Genomic DNA, 15,912 nt, shown 5'->3' with positions numbered 1-15,912 from the left:
TTGGAAGGATATAATATTGTCCATATTTTTAGTTCAGAGATGAGATTTGCTATTAACTACCGAGTATGAGTATGTGCATGACGCGTCCCTTGCTATCAGAATCTAAATCTAAATGAGAGGTGTTTCTCTGCCGGTATTACTTTGATTTATTGTTCATTATCAACAGTTTAATTTCTGTGGTATTTGTTATTTTGTGCAAGCGATGTTGTCATGCATCCTTTGTTCTATATTTGCCTACATTTCTGGCTCTTTACCTCTTAAATTAAGACAATAGCACATCCTAATCTGCAGCCATCGACACTTATTTCGTGGGCATTTCATTGTGTATGTGTGTGTTTTGGAGATCATCACACAATGTTTGCAGCAGCTAACTCGATTTGGTATTGACTGTTTTATTGGATTTACTCTTCTCTGTTCTGCACATCAAGTCGTCCTTGTTGAGCAAATAAAAAAGGTGTTCATACAATTTGAAGAGAGATGTTAGCTATGTCGCAATACGATATATCACTTCATCATATGTAGTTTTATGTCCATCATCTTCGATGAACAATTCCTGTGTAACGATGCATGATATGTATTACTTGTACAACAATAATACGTAAACTACTCAAATATCTCAATAGAGAAAAAAATAATATATGTTTTTTTGCAAATAATTGTTTGAAATAAATGGCTATCAACAAAAGCGTATGTAAGTTTGCGAAACCATTAATGAATTAAAATGTTTTGCTGAGGAAATTAGGAAGTGAGAACCACTTAGGTAAATAATTTTCAGAATTTTTTCCTCAGAAAAGTTTTTACCCATTTTTTTAGACCTAAAAAACTTTAACGGGTCAAAAAAAATCTACCAAACTAATTTTTCTTAGGAAATTTATGCTTTAAAAAGGAGAGAGACTAGTGAAAATTTTTTGATCTAAATATAAAATTATGATTGTTTTTTCAAAGAAAAGAAGATACTATTACTATGCAACAACAAAAAAAAAAAAGGTGAGACTTTATTTGTTAGGCAGAATTGACCAAAGCTTAGTTTTCAGTTTTCTTGAAATATGATTTGAACCTTATTTGGTGACGAGTCGTTTGGAAAACGATACAAAAGAATAACACATATGTCATACATAATATATGTAAATTTATAATCTATTTCCATGAGGATAAAATGATAAATCAAGAAACAATATTCCTGTAATTATTAATCATGCAAACAATTTTATGATGTTTCCTTCCTTCCTAATTTATAAGATAAATGATAAATTATAACTTAGAAAAATTGATATGTGTTCCCAAAAATATAGAATTCTCCTCGAGTTGTGGACTATAAAATTATCTATCTATCTATCTATCTTTCCCGTATACATGTTTAAAATATAGTACATTTAAAATCCCTGTCATCTAAAGTATGTCGTCACAAACATTTCTCACATACCATTGGAAGGGATTTAGATTTGCTATAAATCATTATAGCTTCAACATGATCCGACTTTAGTGATACTGGTCAAGCTAAAGCTCAAGCTAAGCTAAGCTAAGCTGGGAAGCCATCTTGAGAGCATCCCATATATCCCAGCCCAGCCCAGCCCAGCATTCTGCCTGAAGCTTCTTAGTTGCACGCTATTGCAAAGCAATGATGGAGTAGCAATGCAAAAACAATTAGCTGCATAAAAACATTAGTCTAATTATATATAGTGTATCAAATTTACTTATTCAATGTATCAGGTGGGCACAAAAAATGAACTATTCTGCTTGGATAGTTCCTAATATCACCTTTCGAGCTGTATTAGTGTCGGGGAAAACCTATTAAAGCGGAATAATTCTTTCTTTTTATTTGTATCAAAATAGGTTTCTCATCAAAATACTAACTTGACATCCAAATGAAAATATCAACCAGCACAGCATAAACAATAGAACAAATAATCAACGTGAAAAATCCAATATGAGAAAAATCACGGGACCGTAGTCCACCTTAAACTTCCACTATCAATAATAATGATAACATGTTTACAGTAGGTCTTCTCTATAATATTCTCTATAATAACTAGAGAATCAAAATAACATCAAGAACATAGATCATCGATGGATCTCCTCAAAAGAGAATTCTAGGTCTCACAAAATGGATATTGCAGGAAAGTACCTTAGAGAGGGTAAACTGTAAATCAACACCGTTAGGATTATAGAGTTTGCTGCGAGGATTCTCCATATAAAATTTGAGCCGAAACTGATAACGTTGGACTGCAAGGATCCTCACATTCTCTTTCTTTTTTTGATTTCTTTCACTGATTTGGACTCAATAGGTCCGATTGTCCAAGCGCACGTATGGGCTAGACCCAACAATTAGGTACTCCATGCGTTGTGTCAAAGTGTTTTGATTTCATGATAACGTAAGGCATGCTAATTTCATCAGTAGTCAGCGTAGATATACACACACATCTGTTGAAGTTTGTATTTTCTCTCAGTCTTCTGCAACTTTTATTTTCTGTCTAGCTTTGCATGATAAAACATAACCATTGCCTAAGTATCTCTGATACGATTGTCCCTCTTAGATTCTCAGAAATGTTAATAGAAGATGACCATACAACACCAAACTTCTTCTATACGCAGCCTTGTCAGTGGATGGGTCCAAGTTCTCATATACGGACATGAAAGGACGCAACTGAAACCTTTGTTGCGTGCAACTCTTGGCAACAAACAGATATTTCTAATGTCAGTAGGGTGCCATCTGAGCTTTGTTTCAAGTCTGCTGGTTGCATGTCTTATGATCTTATGATCTTATCTGCACTCACCCATACGTACTAAGAGGCATTCGAAGTGGCACCAGAACTGTTGTTTTGGAGGGAGACAGATACCATCCGACAGGATATTATTGTGTTTATTTCCTCTTGTCAAGATGTCATAGGAGACTTGCAGCATCTCTCTTGGTGATAACTTTAGCTAATTATGTCTGGCCTGGTTCCACCTTGGTCATTACTTTTCATCTCATCATCATCATCATAACTTGTCTGTATGTTCCTTTGACTTGGTATTGTCATCATAGATTAGTCTCATCTATTGCTGTTTACCTCACCACCATATGTACAGAGGTCCAAAGATAAGTGGTTTGTCAAAAACCTATCTATTTACTTGGCTGTACATCTCTACTTCACTAATAATTACACTAATAATGACTCTAATGCTTGTAGCCTTATCAGCTTGAAGTTCCACAAAAGCCAAAGACAACGATGGCATTGTTGGAACTTGATGGGAAATAATTTTAATTTATTTTTTTACTGTTCAAAGACTTTAGTATTCCATCCCTATCATTTTAATTTCTAAAAATATCCCTATTGAAATAGACATAAATTTCATCAACTTATCATTTAATTATAATTTTTATGAAATCTTTTTTAATCTTTTCCTTCTTTCATTTTCTTATTCTTCTTCTACTTCTCCTCCTACTCAGCATAATTAGAGTTTCAAAGATAATTAGTAGGTATGATCGATCGAAGATTAAAATGGGTTGTATAAAATAATGATGATCAAGAGATTGTGAAAAATAAAGATATGATTGACAATTGAGATATTATATTTTATAAAATTATATTTTTATTTTAATATGATTATATAAAATAAAATATTATCAATATAAAAAAAATCTCTATTATTTATTATAATAAAAGTATTTAATTTTTTTCTCAAGCGTATTTAAGTATAAAAGGGAAGAACAATGCTGAACAACATCAAAGCAAGACCTTAAAACCTGTAGGTTGTATTTGGTTATATCTATATATATATATATATATATATATATATATATATATATATATATATATAGTTGTGGCAACAAGTGAAAGTGGCATCAGGTGTACCATCTTCACCACAAAGCAACCTTTTCCTGTCACAGCAATTATTGTTGTATGGTTGGAGAGGTTGACCTAAAACGGTGAAACGACATGAGAACGGAAGAAAAGAAAACCTCTGTGGGGTGTGGGGAATGGGTTACGTTCTTTCTGGTTTCCTTTTTCTCTTCCCATCATGTCTTATCCTCCTCTTTATTGAGCCGACGGTGTGTGCGATCAGAGAGAGAGAGAGAGATGAGGATGGCGGTTCCATTTGCTCCGTGGATTAGTTCGCCGTGGGGGGCCCCGCGGGATGGGTGGCGGGCAACTCAGAAAGTTGTGGGCCAATTTTGTGGCGCCCACCATCGACCCTGTCAATCATACGTAAACCCCACTAATAATAAACCAGAGATGATTATAAGTTTTATTATTTTATTTTATTTTTTTATCTGCTATAAATATTATTTCAAATCACTCGGTCGGTTCTGATGAATTTTCGGAATTGATTTCATATCATACCCTTATCAAACATTCTAATAAATCAATTTCACATCGAGGCTATATTTTACTTTAATATAAAAAAATAATATTACGTCAAATAATATATATATATATGATGCCATAATACACTAACCAATTCGATTGTTGCTTTAATACGAAACACACTACTTTTGCAAGACCTTTTGATCCTCCAACTTACCAGCCTCTTTATTTGTTTCCGAAAAGAGGCGTCAACTCTTCAATCCTCCAAAATATGTCACTGCATTTTCATAACTTTCTCTTAGTATTATGCATTTACATCAAGGTATACAATATCATATCGTATCAGAATTTTAAAGTTGGCTCGATACGATATGGTATCGACATGCCAAACGATACACCAGGGCATACCAAACAATACATAAGGGTATATCGAGCTATTTTCCTTTACTGTAGCATTGTAGTACTCTACAGTGTACCACTATAGCACTGTAGTACTCTACGATGTACCACTATAGCATTGATATAGTGTATTACTATTAGCACAGTGTTCGGTAGCGGGTGATCCATGTACTTGTATGTCGTCGGACCGGTACATATTGTCTCATATCGGATGATACCATTCAAAATTGCATACCATGATTTATATTCCAATATTTTTTTATCATAAGAAAGTGGTGGAAGAAAAATGCCGATAGTTTATAATTAATATTTTTATTCTTTTGTGGTTTGAACAATTAATTAAGATTTGAGTTATTATTTTAAGCAATTTAGTGTGTCAAATGGATTCAATTAAGTTTCTATAGCAAATTTGTGGGATTTAATATTTCTTTCGAAAATAATTATAGTATTCTTTTGTGAATTAAATGTGATGTATTGATTTAATTCGTTAAATGGACGGTCCGATGGATCTTTATGACACGCGGCGAAACGCCAACGGTGGAGGGTCGTTTCGTGCCCCGATTGCCGACCCATCATCGCGTTCGTGGGGTCAATCAGCGCATAAGCACTCACATCAAGTGCCACCCCCGGTTGGGTGGGACACGGGAGTCGCAACGACGATTCGCCATGAGGCATCATCGGAAACAATGGGCTTCGACTCGGCGTCCTTCGTTCGGCCAATCGGTGCAGCAACGAGTGGAGTACATGTCGATCGACAAACCCTAATGCGCTTAATTGACATTGGCAGTGGCAAGATATAATTGCTTAGCCAATCCTGCATATTTTGATGCACCCTAATGAAGTATTTAATGATAGAAAGAGGAGGTGGCAGACTGTTTCTCACTCTAATCACTTCGTCGTATCAAATCCAACTAGTTATGAGAAAAGGGAAAGCAAGAGAGAGAGAGAGAGAGGCCATCAACTTTCATATCATGAGACCGTACGTGGATAGCATATAATAAGTCATCATTTGATCTAATTCAATCTCCCAAAGATGTTTTTGAGCATAGAGACGAGCTCTTGATCTTGGATTCTTAATTGATGTTGGATTAAATGTTATGAAAGTTGCCTAGGAATATTATAATCCATAGAGAGATCTAAATATTATAAATATTGATATATGTAAAGATTGTGAGACCCAGACATCAAAAATTAATAAAAAAATTTAAATTAATAGATAGGGATAGTCATGAAAATATTTTTTAAAAAATATTTAAAAATAATATTTAAATATATATTTTTTCCTCCTTTATTATCCATGGAAGCTTGTTGTATGCACTTTGAAAAATTTTTCTCCACATTCTTAACATGCTCACTATTTAACAAAAAGAAAAAAAAAACTCTTATCCCAATATGAAACACATTAGAGGGGAGTATATGTTTGATCATTTCAATTCTCCAATATATATTTTATGGATATAATTTCAAATAAACAAGATAATGTTTTCTTGGCTATTGGTTCTAATAGAAGGACACATGGTGTATTTGAAAACACATTTGAAATATACATTGAGGATCTAATGTACTTTTCAAGTCACATTTGTTGCACTACAAATAGTACCTCGGGATAATATTAGCATTTTTTAAGATGTTATTATATTTTTTTTATATTTCTAAAGTAACATATGATATTATCTAAAATCATAAAATTATCAATGTGATTTAGTGAAAAATAATATGATTTATGTCTCATATAAGGTGAAGTTTTATTTATTTATTTATTTATTTATTTTTAAATATTAATTTAATATGTATTTATATGATTTATTTTTTATTTATTTATTATATATCTAAGTCATATAAAATTGTTTTCAAGATTACATATATATTATTTACTAATTTAAATTTAAAAATATGTATTTACTTTTGAATCAATATTTAAAATATTAGAATGATAAATTTATCATATAATATTTAATAAATTTTTAAAATATAATTTGATCAAACAATACTCACTCACGCCAATGCATACTTAAAATATTATTTATTTTATTTATTTTAAATATTTAAAATATTTCACAACTGTATATTTATTTAAGTGTATTTCTCGAAATACAAATTTCATATATGTATATATGTATATATATATATATATTTATTTATTTATATGACAAAACGTCCCTTCCTATGCATGCCACGAGTACTAAAAGGACAGTCGGCACTGCCTTATCGTTAGCTGCAACATGTTTATCACAGTGTTGTAATCGAGCTTAATTATGATGATGATATGTGACTTTCGCTAGCTTTTGAAGTTGAATTGCCCATCTTTTACACCATTTTCCAATAATTGGGTCTATCCAATTAATATGTTCAAAAGAGACATTATGATAAGTTGTCAGTCAAATTCACAGTAAATTCACTTCAAAGACGAACCCATCAAAATCTATTTGCATGTATTTATTATAAGTGTAAATTTGTAATTTTATGTTCTCGTAATTAAGTCTGAAAATAAATATGGAATTATCAATTTTTTTTTATGAAATTATAAAAATAGAAAATAAAACCCCTTATCAAAAACTGATAAACATTATAAAATATTTATAAATTAGTTGTTGGAATATAACGACATCTCGATTGCATCACCAACATTTATAAAAACTTTATAATTTATTAAGTGGATATTTTAAATAAAATTCATAATAAGATAAAAAGTATTTTCTTATTCCTAAGAATATAAATAAAAAAAGGTAATTTTCACAATAATTGAGAGATCAAGAGAAGAGAAAAGAAATAAAATGCAGTATAATGTATTTTTTATTTTTTGTTTTTAATTACATAGAAATCAGTGTATTAATTAGTTGGTAAGATAATGCTGTTTTTTTTCCCTTCAAAACAAAAACTAATATTTATAATATGCAGCATATTTGTTTAGGTATAAAGGGTTGATGTCATCAAAAGTAAAATAGGGCGGTAATAAGCGAAACTCTTTTTCTTACTCGGCCATTATAAATACTTCACACCGTTTAGCCTCGGACATTTCCCTCATCCCCATTGATCGATCAGCTTCTTCTCTCTTCCTCTCTCCGATCTCGAAGCGAGCCTTATTATGAGGACGGCAGCAGGTTTCCACGAGACCGGTGGAACAATTGAGGCAGCGGCGCCTTCCTCCGCCCCCGGCGGGCCCCACTCGCCGTGGCAGTCGCCGGTCCCCTACCTCTTCGGCGGCCTGGCGGCGATGCTCGGCCTTATCGCCCTCGCCCTCCTCATCCTGGCCTGCTCCTACTGGAAGCTCTCCGGCTACCTCGACCCCGGCAACGATGACGACGACGCCACCACCAACTCCGACCACGAGAAGCCTGCCGACGCCACCGCCGGCAAGGACCCCACCTTCCTCGACGACCGGTTCCTCGTCATCATGGCCGGCGATCATGCCCCCACCTTCCTCGCCGTCCCCATTGCCGGCCGCCTAGCCGACAACACTACCACCTCCGCCTACGGAAACCTCGACGAAGAAGACAAGCAGCCGGAGGGTGCAGCGACTCCCCTACCCCAATCCCAATCCCAATCCCAAACCCGAGAACAGTAGCCACAGATTTCTCCCTTCACCTCTTTTCGGGTGCATTTTGCATGATCCGGGAATGTAAATTTCTGAGTAATATTCGAGTCTTTGTTCACATTCGTTCTCCGAAATGGTCTTGCGGTACTTCAAATCCTTCTCTTCCTACGTGAAGAAACCACAGTGAGATAGAAGGAGATCACGTCATTGTAGTAAATTAAGACGCCATGAATGGCGCTCGCCTGCACGCAGTTGCAGGAGTTACTGGCCAGGAGAAGAGATCGTGTGGGGAGCCGTCGGCACACGTGTCGCGGCTGACCCTGGCGTCGCCTCCTCCGTGCTTGGGCTTTACGGACGCCGGCTATTTCGACGGATCCATATACCCCCTCGGGAATCACCAGGACGAGGCCGTGCATCGACCTCACGAATCAAGGCTTCACGGATCACGAAGCACGGCATCAGAATAATTTTAAAGAGATCATAAAATTAGATTAACTTCTGCCACGTGGCTTGTAATGGGTGTTTATCTCAGTAATGGAATCACATCGACTAATTAAAAGGAAACTAATTATTAGCATTAGAAGGCCCAAATCGATCGATGAGTTATTTGTTAGATGGGCTGTTGTACTGGAAACAAAAACAGAAACAAAAAACAAAAACAAAACAGTGCTAATAAGATCTAGCTGGTGCTCTACACTGTCAGAGAGAAAGCCCGGCTCCTCGAGTGGGTTCGGCAACCGAACCCACCTCTCGCCGTCACCGCTCTGGTCGGACCCGACGGTGCCACACCACAGCTTCGCCCGGTCTGGCCGCGCCATCGGAGAATGCGCCTCGCATGGCGGCGGTCCCAACGCCGCCAGGTTCGCCGTCCCCGGGGAGGTGTACTGACCCGGGTCCTCCCCGCCCGCCCATCTTCCAGGTCGTCGGTCCTCATCTCCTCCTCCTCCTCTATCTTGACTAATGCCTTGTGTTCATTGTCAAAGCTTGTTTGATCTCTCGTTGAATTTCGATGTTTTTGAATAGGGTACGGTGAAGACAAATTGGGATCTTTTTGTTTCGTTTCAGCTAGCCACTATGATCTTGGAAATTTGTGGCACTTGTAAAGAGTGACAAAATTGGTGCTTTAGTTAAACCTAGCTGTTCTTGAATTGCCATGAAGCAACTCAATTTTTTACATCTAATTCATTTCGGATGCTATCTTTATTGAGTTTAACACTCCCATTGTCTTTAAACATCAGTGAAATGGTTAAAGTCTATGCCCATACCGTGTAGAAATTGTCTTTTTTTTTTTTCTCTTTTTCTGATAGGGTGATTTAAGGCATGCAGACATGGGTCTGAAGAGGCAAATCCAAAGTTTAAGAAAAAATTGTGCCACACAAAATATAGTAAATTACATGATATAAAAGATAGGGATTATGGAAATTCATGGTTCATGCCCATCAGAACAATTATCCTTTCATTAACTGTATGCAACTTCAGTATTCCAGCGGTTCTCATTTCTTTTAATCTAAAATAAATTAAAAGAAACTTCATCTTTGACTAATACAGCTACAGCTTATAACTTTCTAATTACGAAACCACAATATGAAAAGAAAAGCATGAAATTTGCTGCCCATCAATTAATATCTTGTTTATTACTTAGCTAAAATGAGTATTGCCCTCTACCCATGGTTATAGGAGCAAGTGATGTATGAGGAGTCTAGGTGGCAATGCTTAAGGTATGTTTACTCTTAGGTGCTCGTAATGGCGTTAGGTAGCATAGAGAAAGAACCATTTCCAACGAGGTGAGCTTAATGCATTTATTGTAGTCATAATATGAGAAACAAAGATGGAGAGCATCATTGATCCATAAAAGTGGAATTATTCACATACCAAGTTTGATGAATTATCTTTTATCTTGCTGCAACTATACTGGACTTCTGGCATGTATGCAATTGAGGAGCCAATTGGTTTCAATGATTGCAAGGTGACTTGAAAAGGATTTTGTTATAGTATGTAAAGAAATGCAAACGAAGATGATGGCTCTTTGAAACAGTGAATCTGTTCTTGTTCTCTATAGCAATCACTGAATTTTTATACATTATGCTAGTTATGTATCCTCTTATATTGAGTGAACTTCGAAGACCAAAAAATAGTTTAGTTACTGTACTTTGAACTTATCCCATTGTTTATGATTTTCTTTTTCAGAGTTTAAAAATTAAACGTACACCAAAGACTCCCAATAGTTTTGGAGATCGCACTACCAGCGATGTTGTCGTAAGGCTAAGGACCCATGAAGGGCGAGACAATTGGTTTTACTGCCACTCTGAGATTCTCATAGAGAAGAGCAAGTACTTTGCAGAACGTCTATCTGATGACTGGCCAACATGTCAGATCCTTGATTCTCGGTACTGTGTGGAAGTTTACTGTGAAGAACTGGAGTTTGATTTTCATGTTATTGCCTTTCGGCTTCTTTATGTGACAGAACCACAAACTAGGTATGGTGTAAGAAATACACTTGGTATCTTCCAGGTTGCTGTTCGCCTTGGTTGCCATCAGCTGGCACATGATTGTATTGATTACTTAGAGTCCGTTCCTTGGGAAGAGACTGAGGAGGAAGAAATGTTGAGGATCATACCTCATCTTGGATCACAATATGAGGAGATCCTTGCACGTCTCCAGCCCGTCAATCCAATTTCAGTGGTTGGGGTTTTCATATCCACTATTCGTTTTGCTACATCATCACCTTCAACATCTTTGCGAGATCTGAAGTCCTCTGCCCAAGATCAGCTTGAATACATGCTCACCGAGGATGATGATGCCCCACTGTTGACCTTGGACAATGAAGATATCAAAATAGAAGTGAAGAATTGCATCAGAGATCTACTGAGCAGATTCAATTACCATATAGAATCTCTTTTAAATGCATCTCAAGACATGGTTTCTGAGATGACTATGGTCTGTGACATGCACTCCTTCCTGTCTGACATTTCATGGGTTTGCCAGATCTTAACTAAGATGGAAATGATGAAGCATCTTGTTCATTATTGGTTGGAAGCATCTTTGAACATAGTTAGAGTCACTGAAAAATTGAATCAGGATGATCACATGCCAGAGACCAGATTGAAAGTGATAGAAGTGACGTCTAAGGTTCTTGATGCAGTTGGATTTGGACACGTGATAGTTGCAACTGCAATGAGGCTTGGTTTGGTTAATGTTTGGCTTCCATTTGTGCAGAGGACAAGGCCTTTGTTGGAGCAAGCCAATTCGGATAGTGAGGGAGGGTCATCACTTCAAATAGACAGTGAGATCTGGCAGGGATTGGAATCCGCTTTCATTTCAATTCTGCTCACATTGCCATCTGTGAGCCAAGCTGAAATATTGGCAGGATGGTTGAGGTCAGAGCATGCTCGTTATCCAGACCTTACGGAAGCATTTGAAGCATGGTGTTATCGTTCAAAGATTGCCAAGAGGAGGCTTGCTTTGTCAGATGGCATTAGCAACAGGACCAGCTCACAGGTTCCTCCTTGATCAAATCATGTTCTATCATATGTATGTCCTAATGCCAGGCAGGGATAGTTTCATTGTGATGAGCTGTCCTGTATATATACCATATGATGTTAGGTCAGTTTCATTCTTGATGATCAACAAAAGCTCAGAAGGGATCAGTTTTAGTTCTAGTTTCATATTTACTGAGTTACTAATATTCATGTTGGTAATTTGTTTTAATAGTGCAAGGATCGACCTCTACCATAGATGTATCATGTGTACCAAATACTTGGGAGCCATCCCTGAGATATTAACATGAAACTTCTTGTGGCTGAGGTTCCACTCGCTAGGCTAGCCTGAATATTTTTTGGCTGTTCTCCCTTCCTAAATCTGCTCAAGGATTTTGTTATAAAAATATTACAAAATAATCAGTTTCTCTAGGAGTTAAATTCTCATATGTTTTACTTTAGGTGAAGTTGGAAGCAGCAGATTAGTTCCAGCATTGGAAAGTCTTCTGATGAGGTAGCACTCGAGGAAACCGATTCCCTACGTCACAGGAGGCTAAGCTTCGATTTTTCAAATTTAAAGTTCCTGGCCTATATACCTCATTCCATTCTGATCACTTTTTTTAGTATAGTAACAGAGGAATCTTACTGTTTATAATGGGATAGCAGCTTCTTTTATGCTCCAAAATTTTGTTAGTGTTATATTTATCCAGATTAAGTTTGATCATTTTCTTTCTGTCAACAAAGAGAGATGAAGCATTCTACTCAGAGCGTCTACAAGAGTGGTCCAACTGAATCAGTGTTCTTGATGGACTGTTGGTGCATCCAGCATTTGGACTCGCAGGCATAGCAATGCAATTTTGTTCTTGTTTCACTGCACTGAGGATTTGATGGGAAAAGAATGCTAATTTTCTTGCTATACCGAAGACTAAGACTGAAGGCTTTGGTGGGAACAAGTAATCTCCATTCAGGTGAGAATGTACATACTCCCAACTTTTTGGCATTTTATACTGATTCTAATTCCAACAGTATTTTATGTAGTTACTTATCTGCTCATCTTAGATATACATGACCAAATAAACCATTATCCAATATATATATATATATATATATCAACTTTTTGTACCATTTCAGAAACTTCAGATAGAAACCATGATTTTGCCTTCTATCTGAATGATAGCATGTCTACAAAAGGATTCTGTCAGCAATTTGAACTGCATCTTTGCCTTCTAAATATGAAAGCTATTACATTAATTATGGGCTTTTCTCATGGAATTTTCCTTATACTGATACATTCATATCTGAAACCAGACAATAGGTGGCTAGAGTTAGGATGGGCAAAATATTCAAAGGTAAGCTCTACAATGGCCAGTTCAAAGCCTATTCAACAAAGGCAAAGCACACAAGCAGGAGGAACTTCTCCTCTGGATTGCATATATTCTTGTTGATGTTTGCAATCCAAACAAAGCTCTATAACTTGATGTGAATGTTATAGAGTTCAGACATGGAACCTCTCAAGTAGGTTCCAAGGTGTAATCATCTGTGTCCTTCATATGAACCGAACCTTTGGTAATACTGTGCCATATTTTCTATAATTATATGGCATCCCATCATCCCAAATAATATCTTGTGATCTTACTTCCCAACCCGTCTTAAAGGCGCAAGCATCACCTTTTATTCTATTCCTCAACGTAGTGAGCCTAATTTTTCTCGGCACAATAATAACAACAGTAGTAATAATAATATACAAATTAGGGGAAAATAAGAAGAAGGAAAAAATCCTACATAAAAAAGCATTGATAGTTAACACACGGTGGCGAGATAGAGGGGGGAGATTCCTCAAAAGGAGGGCACGACGCCGTAGCCGGGATCCGCCATGAGAGCCGCCACAACGGCCGGCGAGTACGTCCGGACGACCTCCTCCGGCTCGATCTCCGACCGCTTCACGAACCTTCCCTTGATCCGCGGCCTCGTCTCGGCGTACGCTTTCCGGGATGCGTACCTGATGGTCTTCTCGAACCGCCGGTTCTTTCTCTTCTCCCGGTACCTCATCACCCTCGCCTCCCTGTCCGCAGCCCTCCCTCCACCGCCGCCATAGTTCGGACCCGTGGCGTCCGCCTTCGCCCCCTTCGCTATACCGCCGCTTCCGTCTGGCACCACCCCGAACTCCAAGGACGAGACCTGCTCCGATAGTCATAGAGGAATCGGATCATGTAAACCATGGTAAGTTAGTTCTCGACAGTTAGGTTAGGGTTCGTGCTTACACTGTGGCTGAGGGAGTCAGCGGTGTAGGGGCTGTATGACGGCTTGGATCCGACGAAGTCGAGCTCGAACGTACCATCGATCGGGAGGAACGGTCCCGGAGGTGGCGCTCCGCCGTCTCGACTGGCATCTTTGGCGTCGACTGGGACGACGCCGTCCGTCTGCTGCAATCGCGCGTCGATTGAGGTGGCGTACTCCAGATTAAGGTACGGATCTACGTCGGAGAAGAAGTGGTCCATTGATTTGCCCTTAGCACAAGGGATCGGGAGGAGCCAGGACGGCGCCTCGCTGGTCTCCTCGTCAGCCGCCGCGACTCCGAAGGGGAATCCAGTGGCGGCAGAGCGGGGCCTGAGCGGCTCGAGGAAGGGGACGACGGGGGCACGCTCGTGACGAAGGGCGAGTGGGTTGGCGGAGTGGATGTCGGCGTCGCAGGTGACGCAGAGGGCGGCCGCGTCGGCCTTGCAGGTGACGCTCGCCGGGGCCTGCTCGCAGACCTCGCACACCCACACGCGCTCGTGTCGCGCCCCGGTCCCGTGCACACGCGCGTCGCACGCGCCGCACAGGTACGCCTCGTCCGCCCGGCAGAAGACCAGGGCCGGCCCGGACTTGCACGAGTCGCACCGCCGCGCCCCGATCCCGCTCCAATACCCACCTTTCGCGCTCACCATCTCCTTCCTTCCTTCCTCTCTCTTTCTCTCGTTTTGCTCCTCTGTGTTGATTTAAATCACGCCCAATCCAGTTAATTTCAAGTTATTTTAGGAATTAGAGCGGGTTGGTGACGAGCGAGGAGGGCGTCGTGGCGAGCCCTGAAGCCACGAAAACTTCGGAACCAAACCGAGTGTAGCTAGCGGATCGCCCATGCCAGCCGTGAGATGGGACCCACACCTTTTGGTCTGAGATGTTACGGCTGGTCGCGTATGTATCACGTGGGTGCTTGACGGAGCAAGTTTATCCTGCAGTAACTAAGTAGTTCGGAGAAGACAGCAAGATTAGCCACAGCCGTGCGTGAGACCGGTGACTTTTGGTAGTCAAGTTGAGCAAACCCGTTTGTGAGTGACCACGGTACCACGTGATTATATTGTTCATTATTAGTTGGACGTTGTCACGTGTCCCACTAATAAGTCCATTGTCGAGGACAGCCGACCCTCCGTCCCTCCGACGCCAGGTTTCACGCTCGGTATGACGACTGGGCTGCCGTCACGCCGCTTGTCTTGGGATCTGCTACAGCCTCGGCTGCAAAGTTTGCGGTTCAATTAAGCGTATCGTGTTGATGATCCATCATGAGCGAGGATTGCATCACGGGCGACTGTGAGTGTCCTGCAGCCGATCCGGCGGGGGGGTGGTGATGGGGCCCGGGGTCTTAATGGGCGGGGGGAATCGGACGCGGCGTGATGGGCGACGCGGGACCTACTTGGACATAACACGTGATCCCTTTGGATATCCGCGTCACGAGGGGTGGCCACGGATTGGCTGCGAGTGCGATCGGTACTTTTGTTTCTTCTATATTTTTCTTGAAGGGGTATTTCAGGAAAATACTTATATTTTGAATATTTTTAAAAGATTTTTTTTATTTTTTAAAATAATATCTTAAATTCAATGAAATATCTAAAAAAACCCTCAAAATTTTCCATCAAAATTTTATCGTTCATTCTTTTATCAGTTTTCAACTGTTATAGTATTTTGATTTGATTTATTTATATTATATTTTGATAATATTTATAATATTTTATTGATAAACTAAAAACACTGTAAACGTTATTGAAAAATATTATAGATATCTTATCAATTTTCTTTTCAATAGTGTGGTAGACTCATTTATGGAAGATTAAGACTGTGAATCCTCTTTACCAACACGTAATTCTTGTCTTTACTGGTGGACTAAGAAGGGAGACAACCGCGGACAAGAGACTCCCATTTCAAGGTTTGCAAAGACCTGCTTGGTTCTCTTCTAGCT

The 15,912-nt window shown here is 38.9% G+C and overlaps 3 protein-coding genes across 4 annotated transcripts; 2 read left to right on the top strand and 1 right to left on the bottom strand.

Moving 5' to 3' along the window:
* The first annotated feature begins 7,722 nt into the window (after positions 1-7,722).
* Positions 7,723-8,835, top strand: LOC135675992 (protein GLUTAMINE DUMPER 3-like). The gene has a single exon (XM_065186713.1). It carries the CDS (start codon positions 7,774-7,776, stop codon positions 8,251-8,253), a length of 480 nt encoding a protein of 159 aa, XP_065042785.1. The 5' UTR covers positions 7,723-7,773; the 3' UTR covers positions 8,254-8,835.
* An 84-nt stretch (positions 8,836-8,919) lies between these two features.
* On the top strand, positions 8,920-13,202 carry LOC135585208 (BTB/POZ domain-containing protein At3g05675-like). 2 transcript variants are annotated; one of them, XM_065186688.1, is made up of 4 exons: positions 8,920-9,145; positions 10,411-11,721; positions 12,162-12,667; positions 13,008-13,202. In XM_065186688.1, exons 1-3 carry the CDS (start codon positions 9,059-9,061, stop codon positions 12,183-12,185), a joined length of 1,422 nt encoding a protein of 473 aa, XP_065042760.1. In that variant the 5' UTR covers positions 8,920-9,058; the 3' UTR covers positions 12,186-12,667; positions 13,008-13,202. The 2 variants fall into 2 exon arrangements, with proteins under 2 accessions (XP_065042760.1, XP_065042769.1); XM_065186697.1 differs by having other exon boundaries at positions 8,922-9,142.
* A 144-nt stretch (positions 13,203-13,346) lies between these two features.
* Positions 13,347-14,681, bottom strand: LOC103995740 (zinc finger protein CONSTANS-LIKE 3). The gene is made up of 2 exons (XM_009416424.3): positions 13,961-14,681; positions 13,347-13,877 (listed from the first exon to the last, which is right to left on the bottom strand). Exons 1-2 carry the CDS (start codon positions 14,624-14,626, stop codon positions 13,536-13,538), a joined length of 1,008 nt encoding a protein of 335 aa, XP_009414699.2. The 5' UTR covers positions 14,627-14,681; the 3' UTR covers positions 13,347-13,535.
* Positions 14,682-15,912: the final 1,231 nt, after the last annotated feature.

This window comes from Musa acuminata, chromosome BXJ1-1, assembly GCF_036884655.1.
Source record: "Musa acuminata AAA Group cultivar baxijiao chromosome BXJ1-1, Cavendish_Baxijiao_AAA, whole genome shotgun sequence".
NCBI lineage: Eukaryota > Viridiplantae > Streptophyta > Magnoliopsida > Zingiberales > Musaceae > Musa > Musa acuminata.
This window is presented reverse-complemented; position numbering and strand designations above follow the sequence as displayed.

What these genes read in the sequence shown, in the direction of transcription:
- LOC135675992 (XM_065186713.1), top strand. Translation starts at nt 7,774, where the DNA reads ATGAGGACGGCAGCAGGTTTCCACGAGACCGGTGGAACAATTGAGGCA.
- LOC135585208 (XM_065186688.1), top strand. Translation starts at nt 9,059, where the DNA reads ATGGCGGCGGTCCCAACGCCGCCAGGTTCGCCGTCCCCGGGGAGGTGT. An exon ending in GCCCGCCCATCTTCCAGGTC is followed by an intron (nt 9,146 to 10,410) that starts GTCGGTCCTCAT and finishes TTTCTTTTTCAG; the next exon opens with AGTTTAAAAATTAAACGTAC. An exon ending in GCAACAGGACCAGCTCACAG is followed by an intron (nt 11,722 to 12,161) that starts GTTCCTCCTTGA and finishes GTTTTACTTTAG; the next exon opens with GTGAAGTTGGAAGCAGCAGA.
- LOC103995740 (XM_009416424.3), bottom strand. Translation starts at nt 14,626, where the DNA reads ATGGTGAGCGCGAAAGGTGGGTATTGGAGCGGGATCGGGGCGCGGCGG. An exon ending in CTGACTCCCTCAGCCACAGT is followed by an intron (nt 13,878 to 13,960) that starts GTAAGCACGAAC and finishes CTATCGGAGCAG; the next exon opens with GTCTCGTCCTTGGAGTTCGG.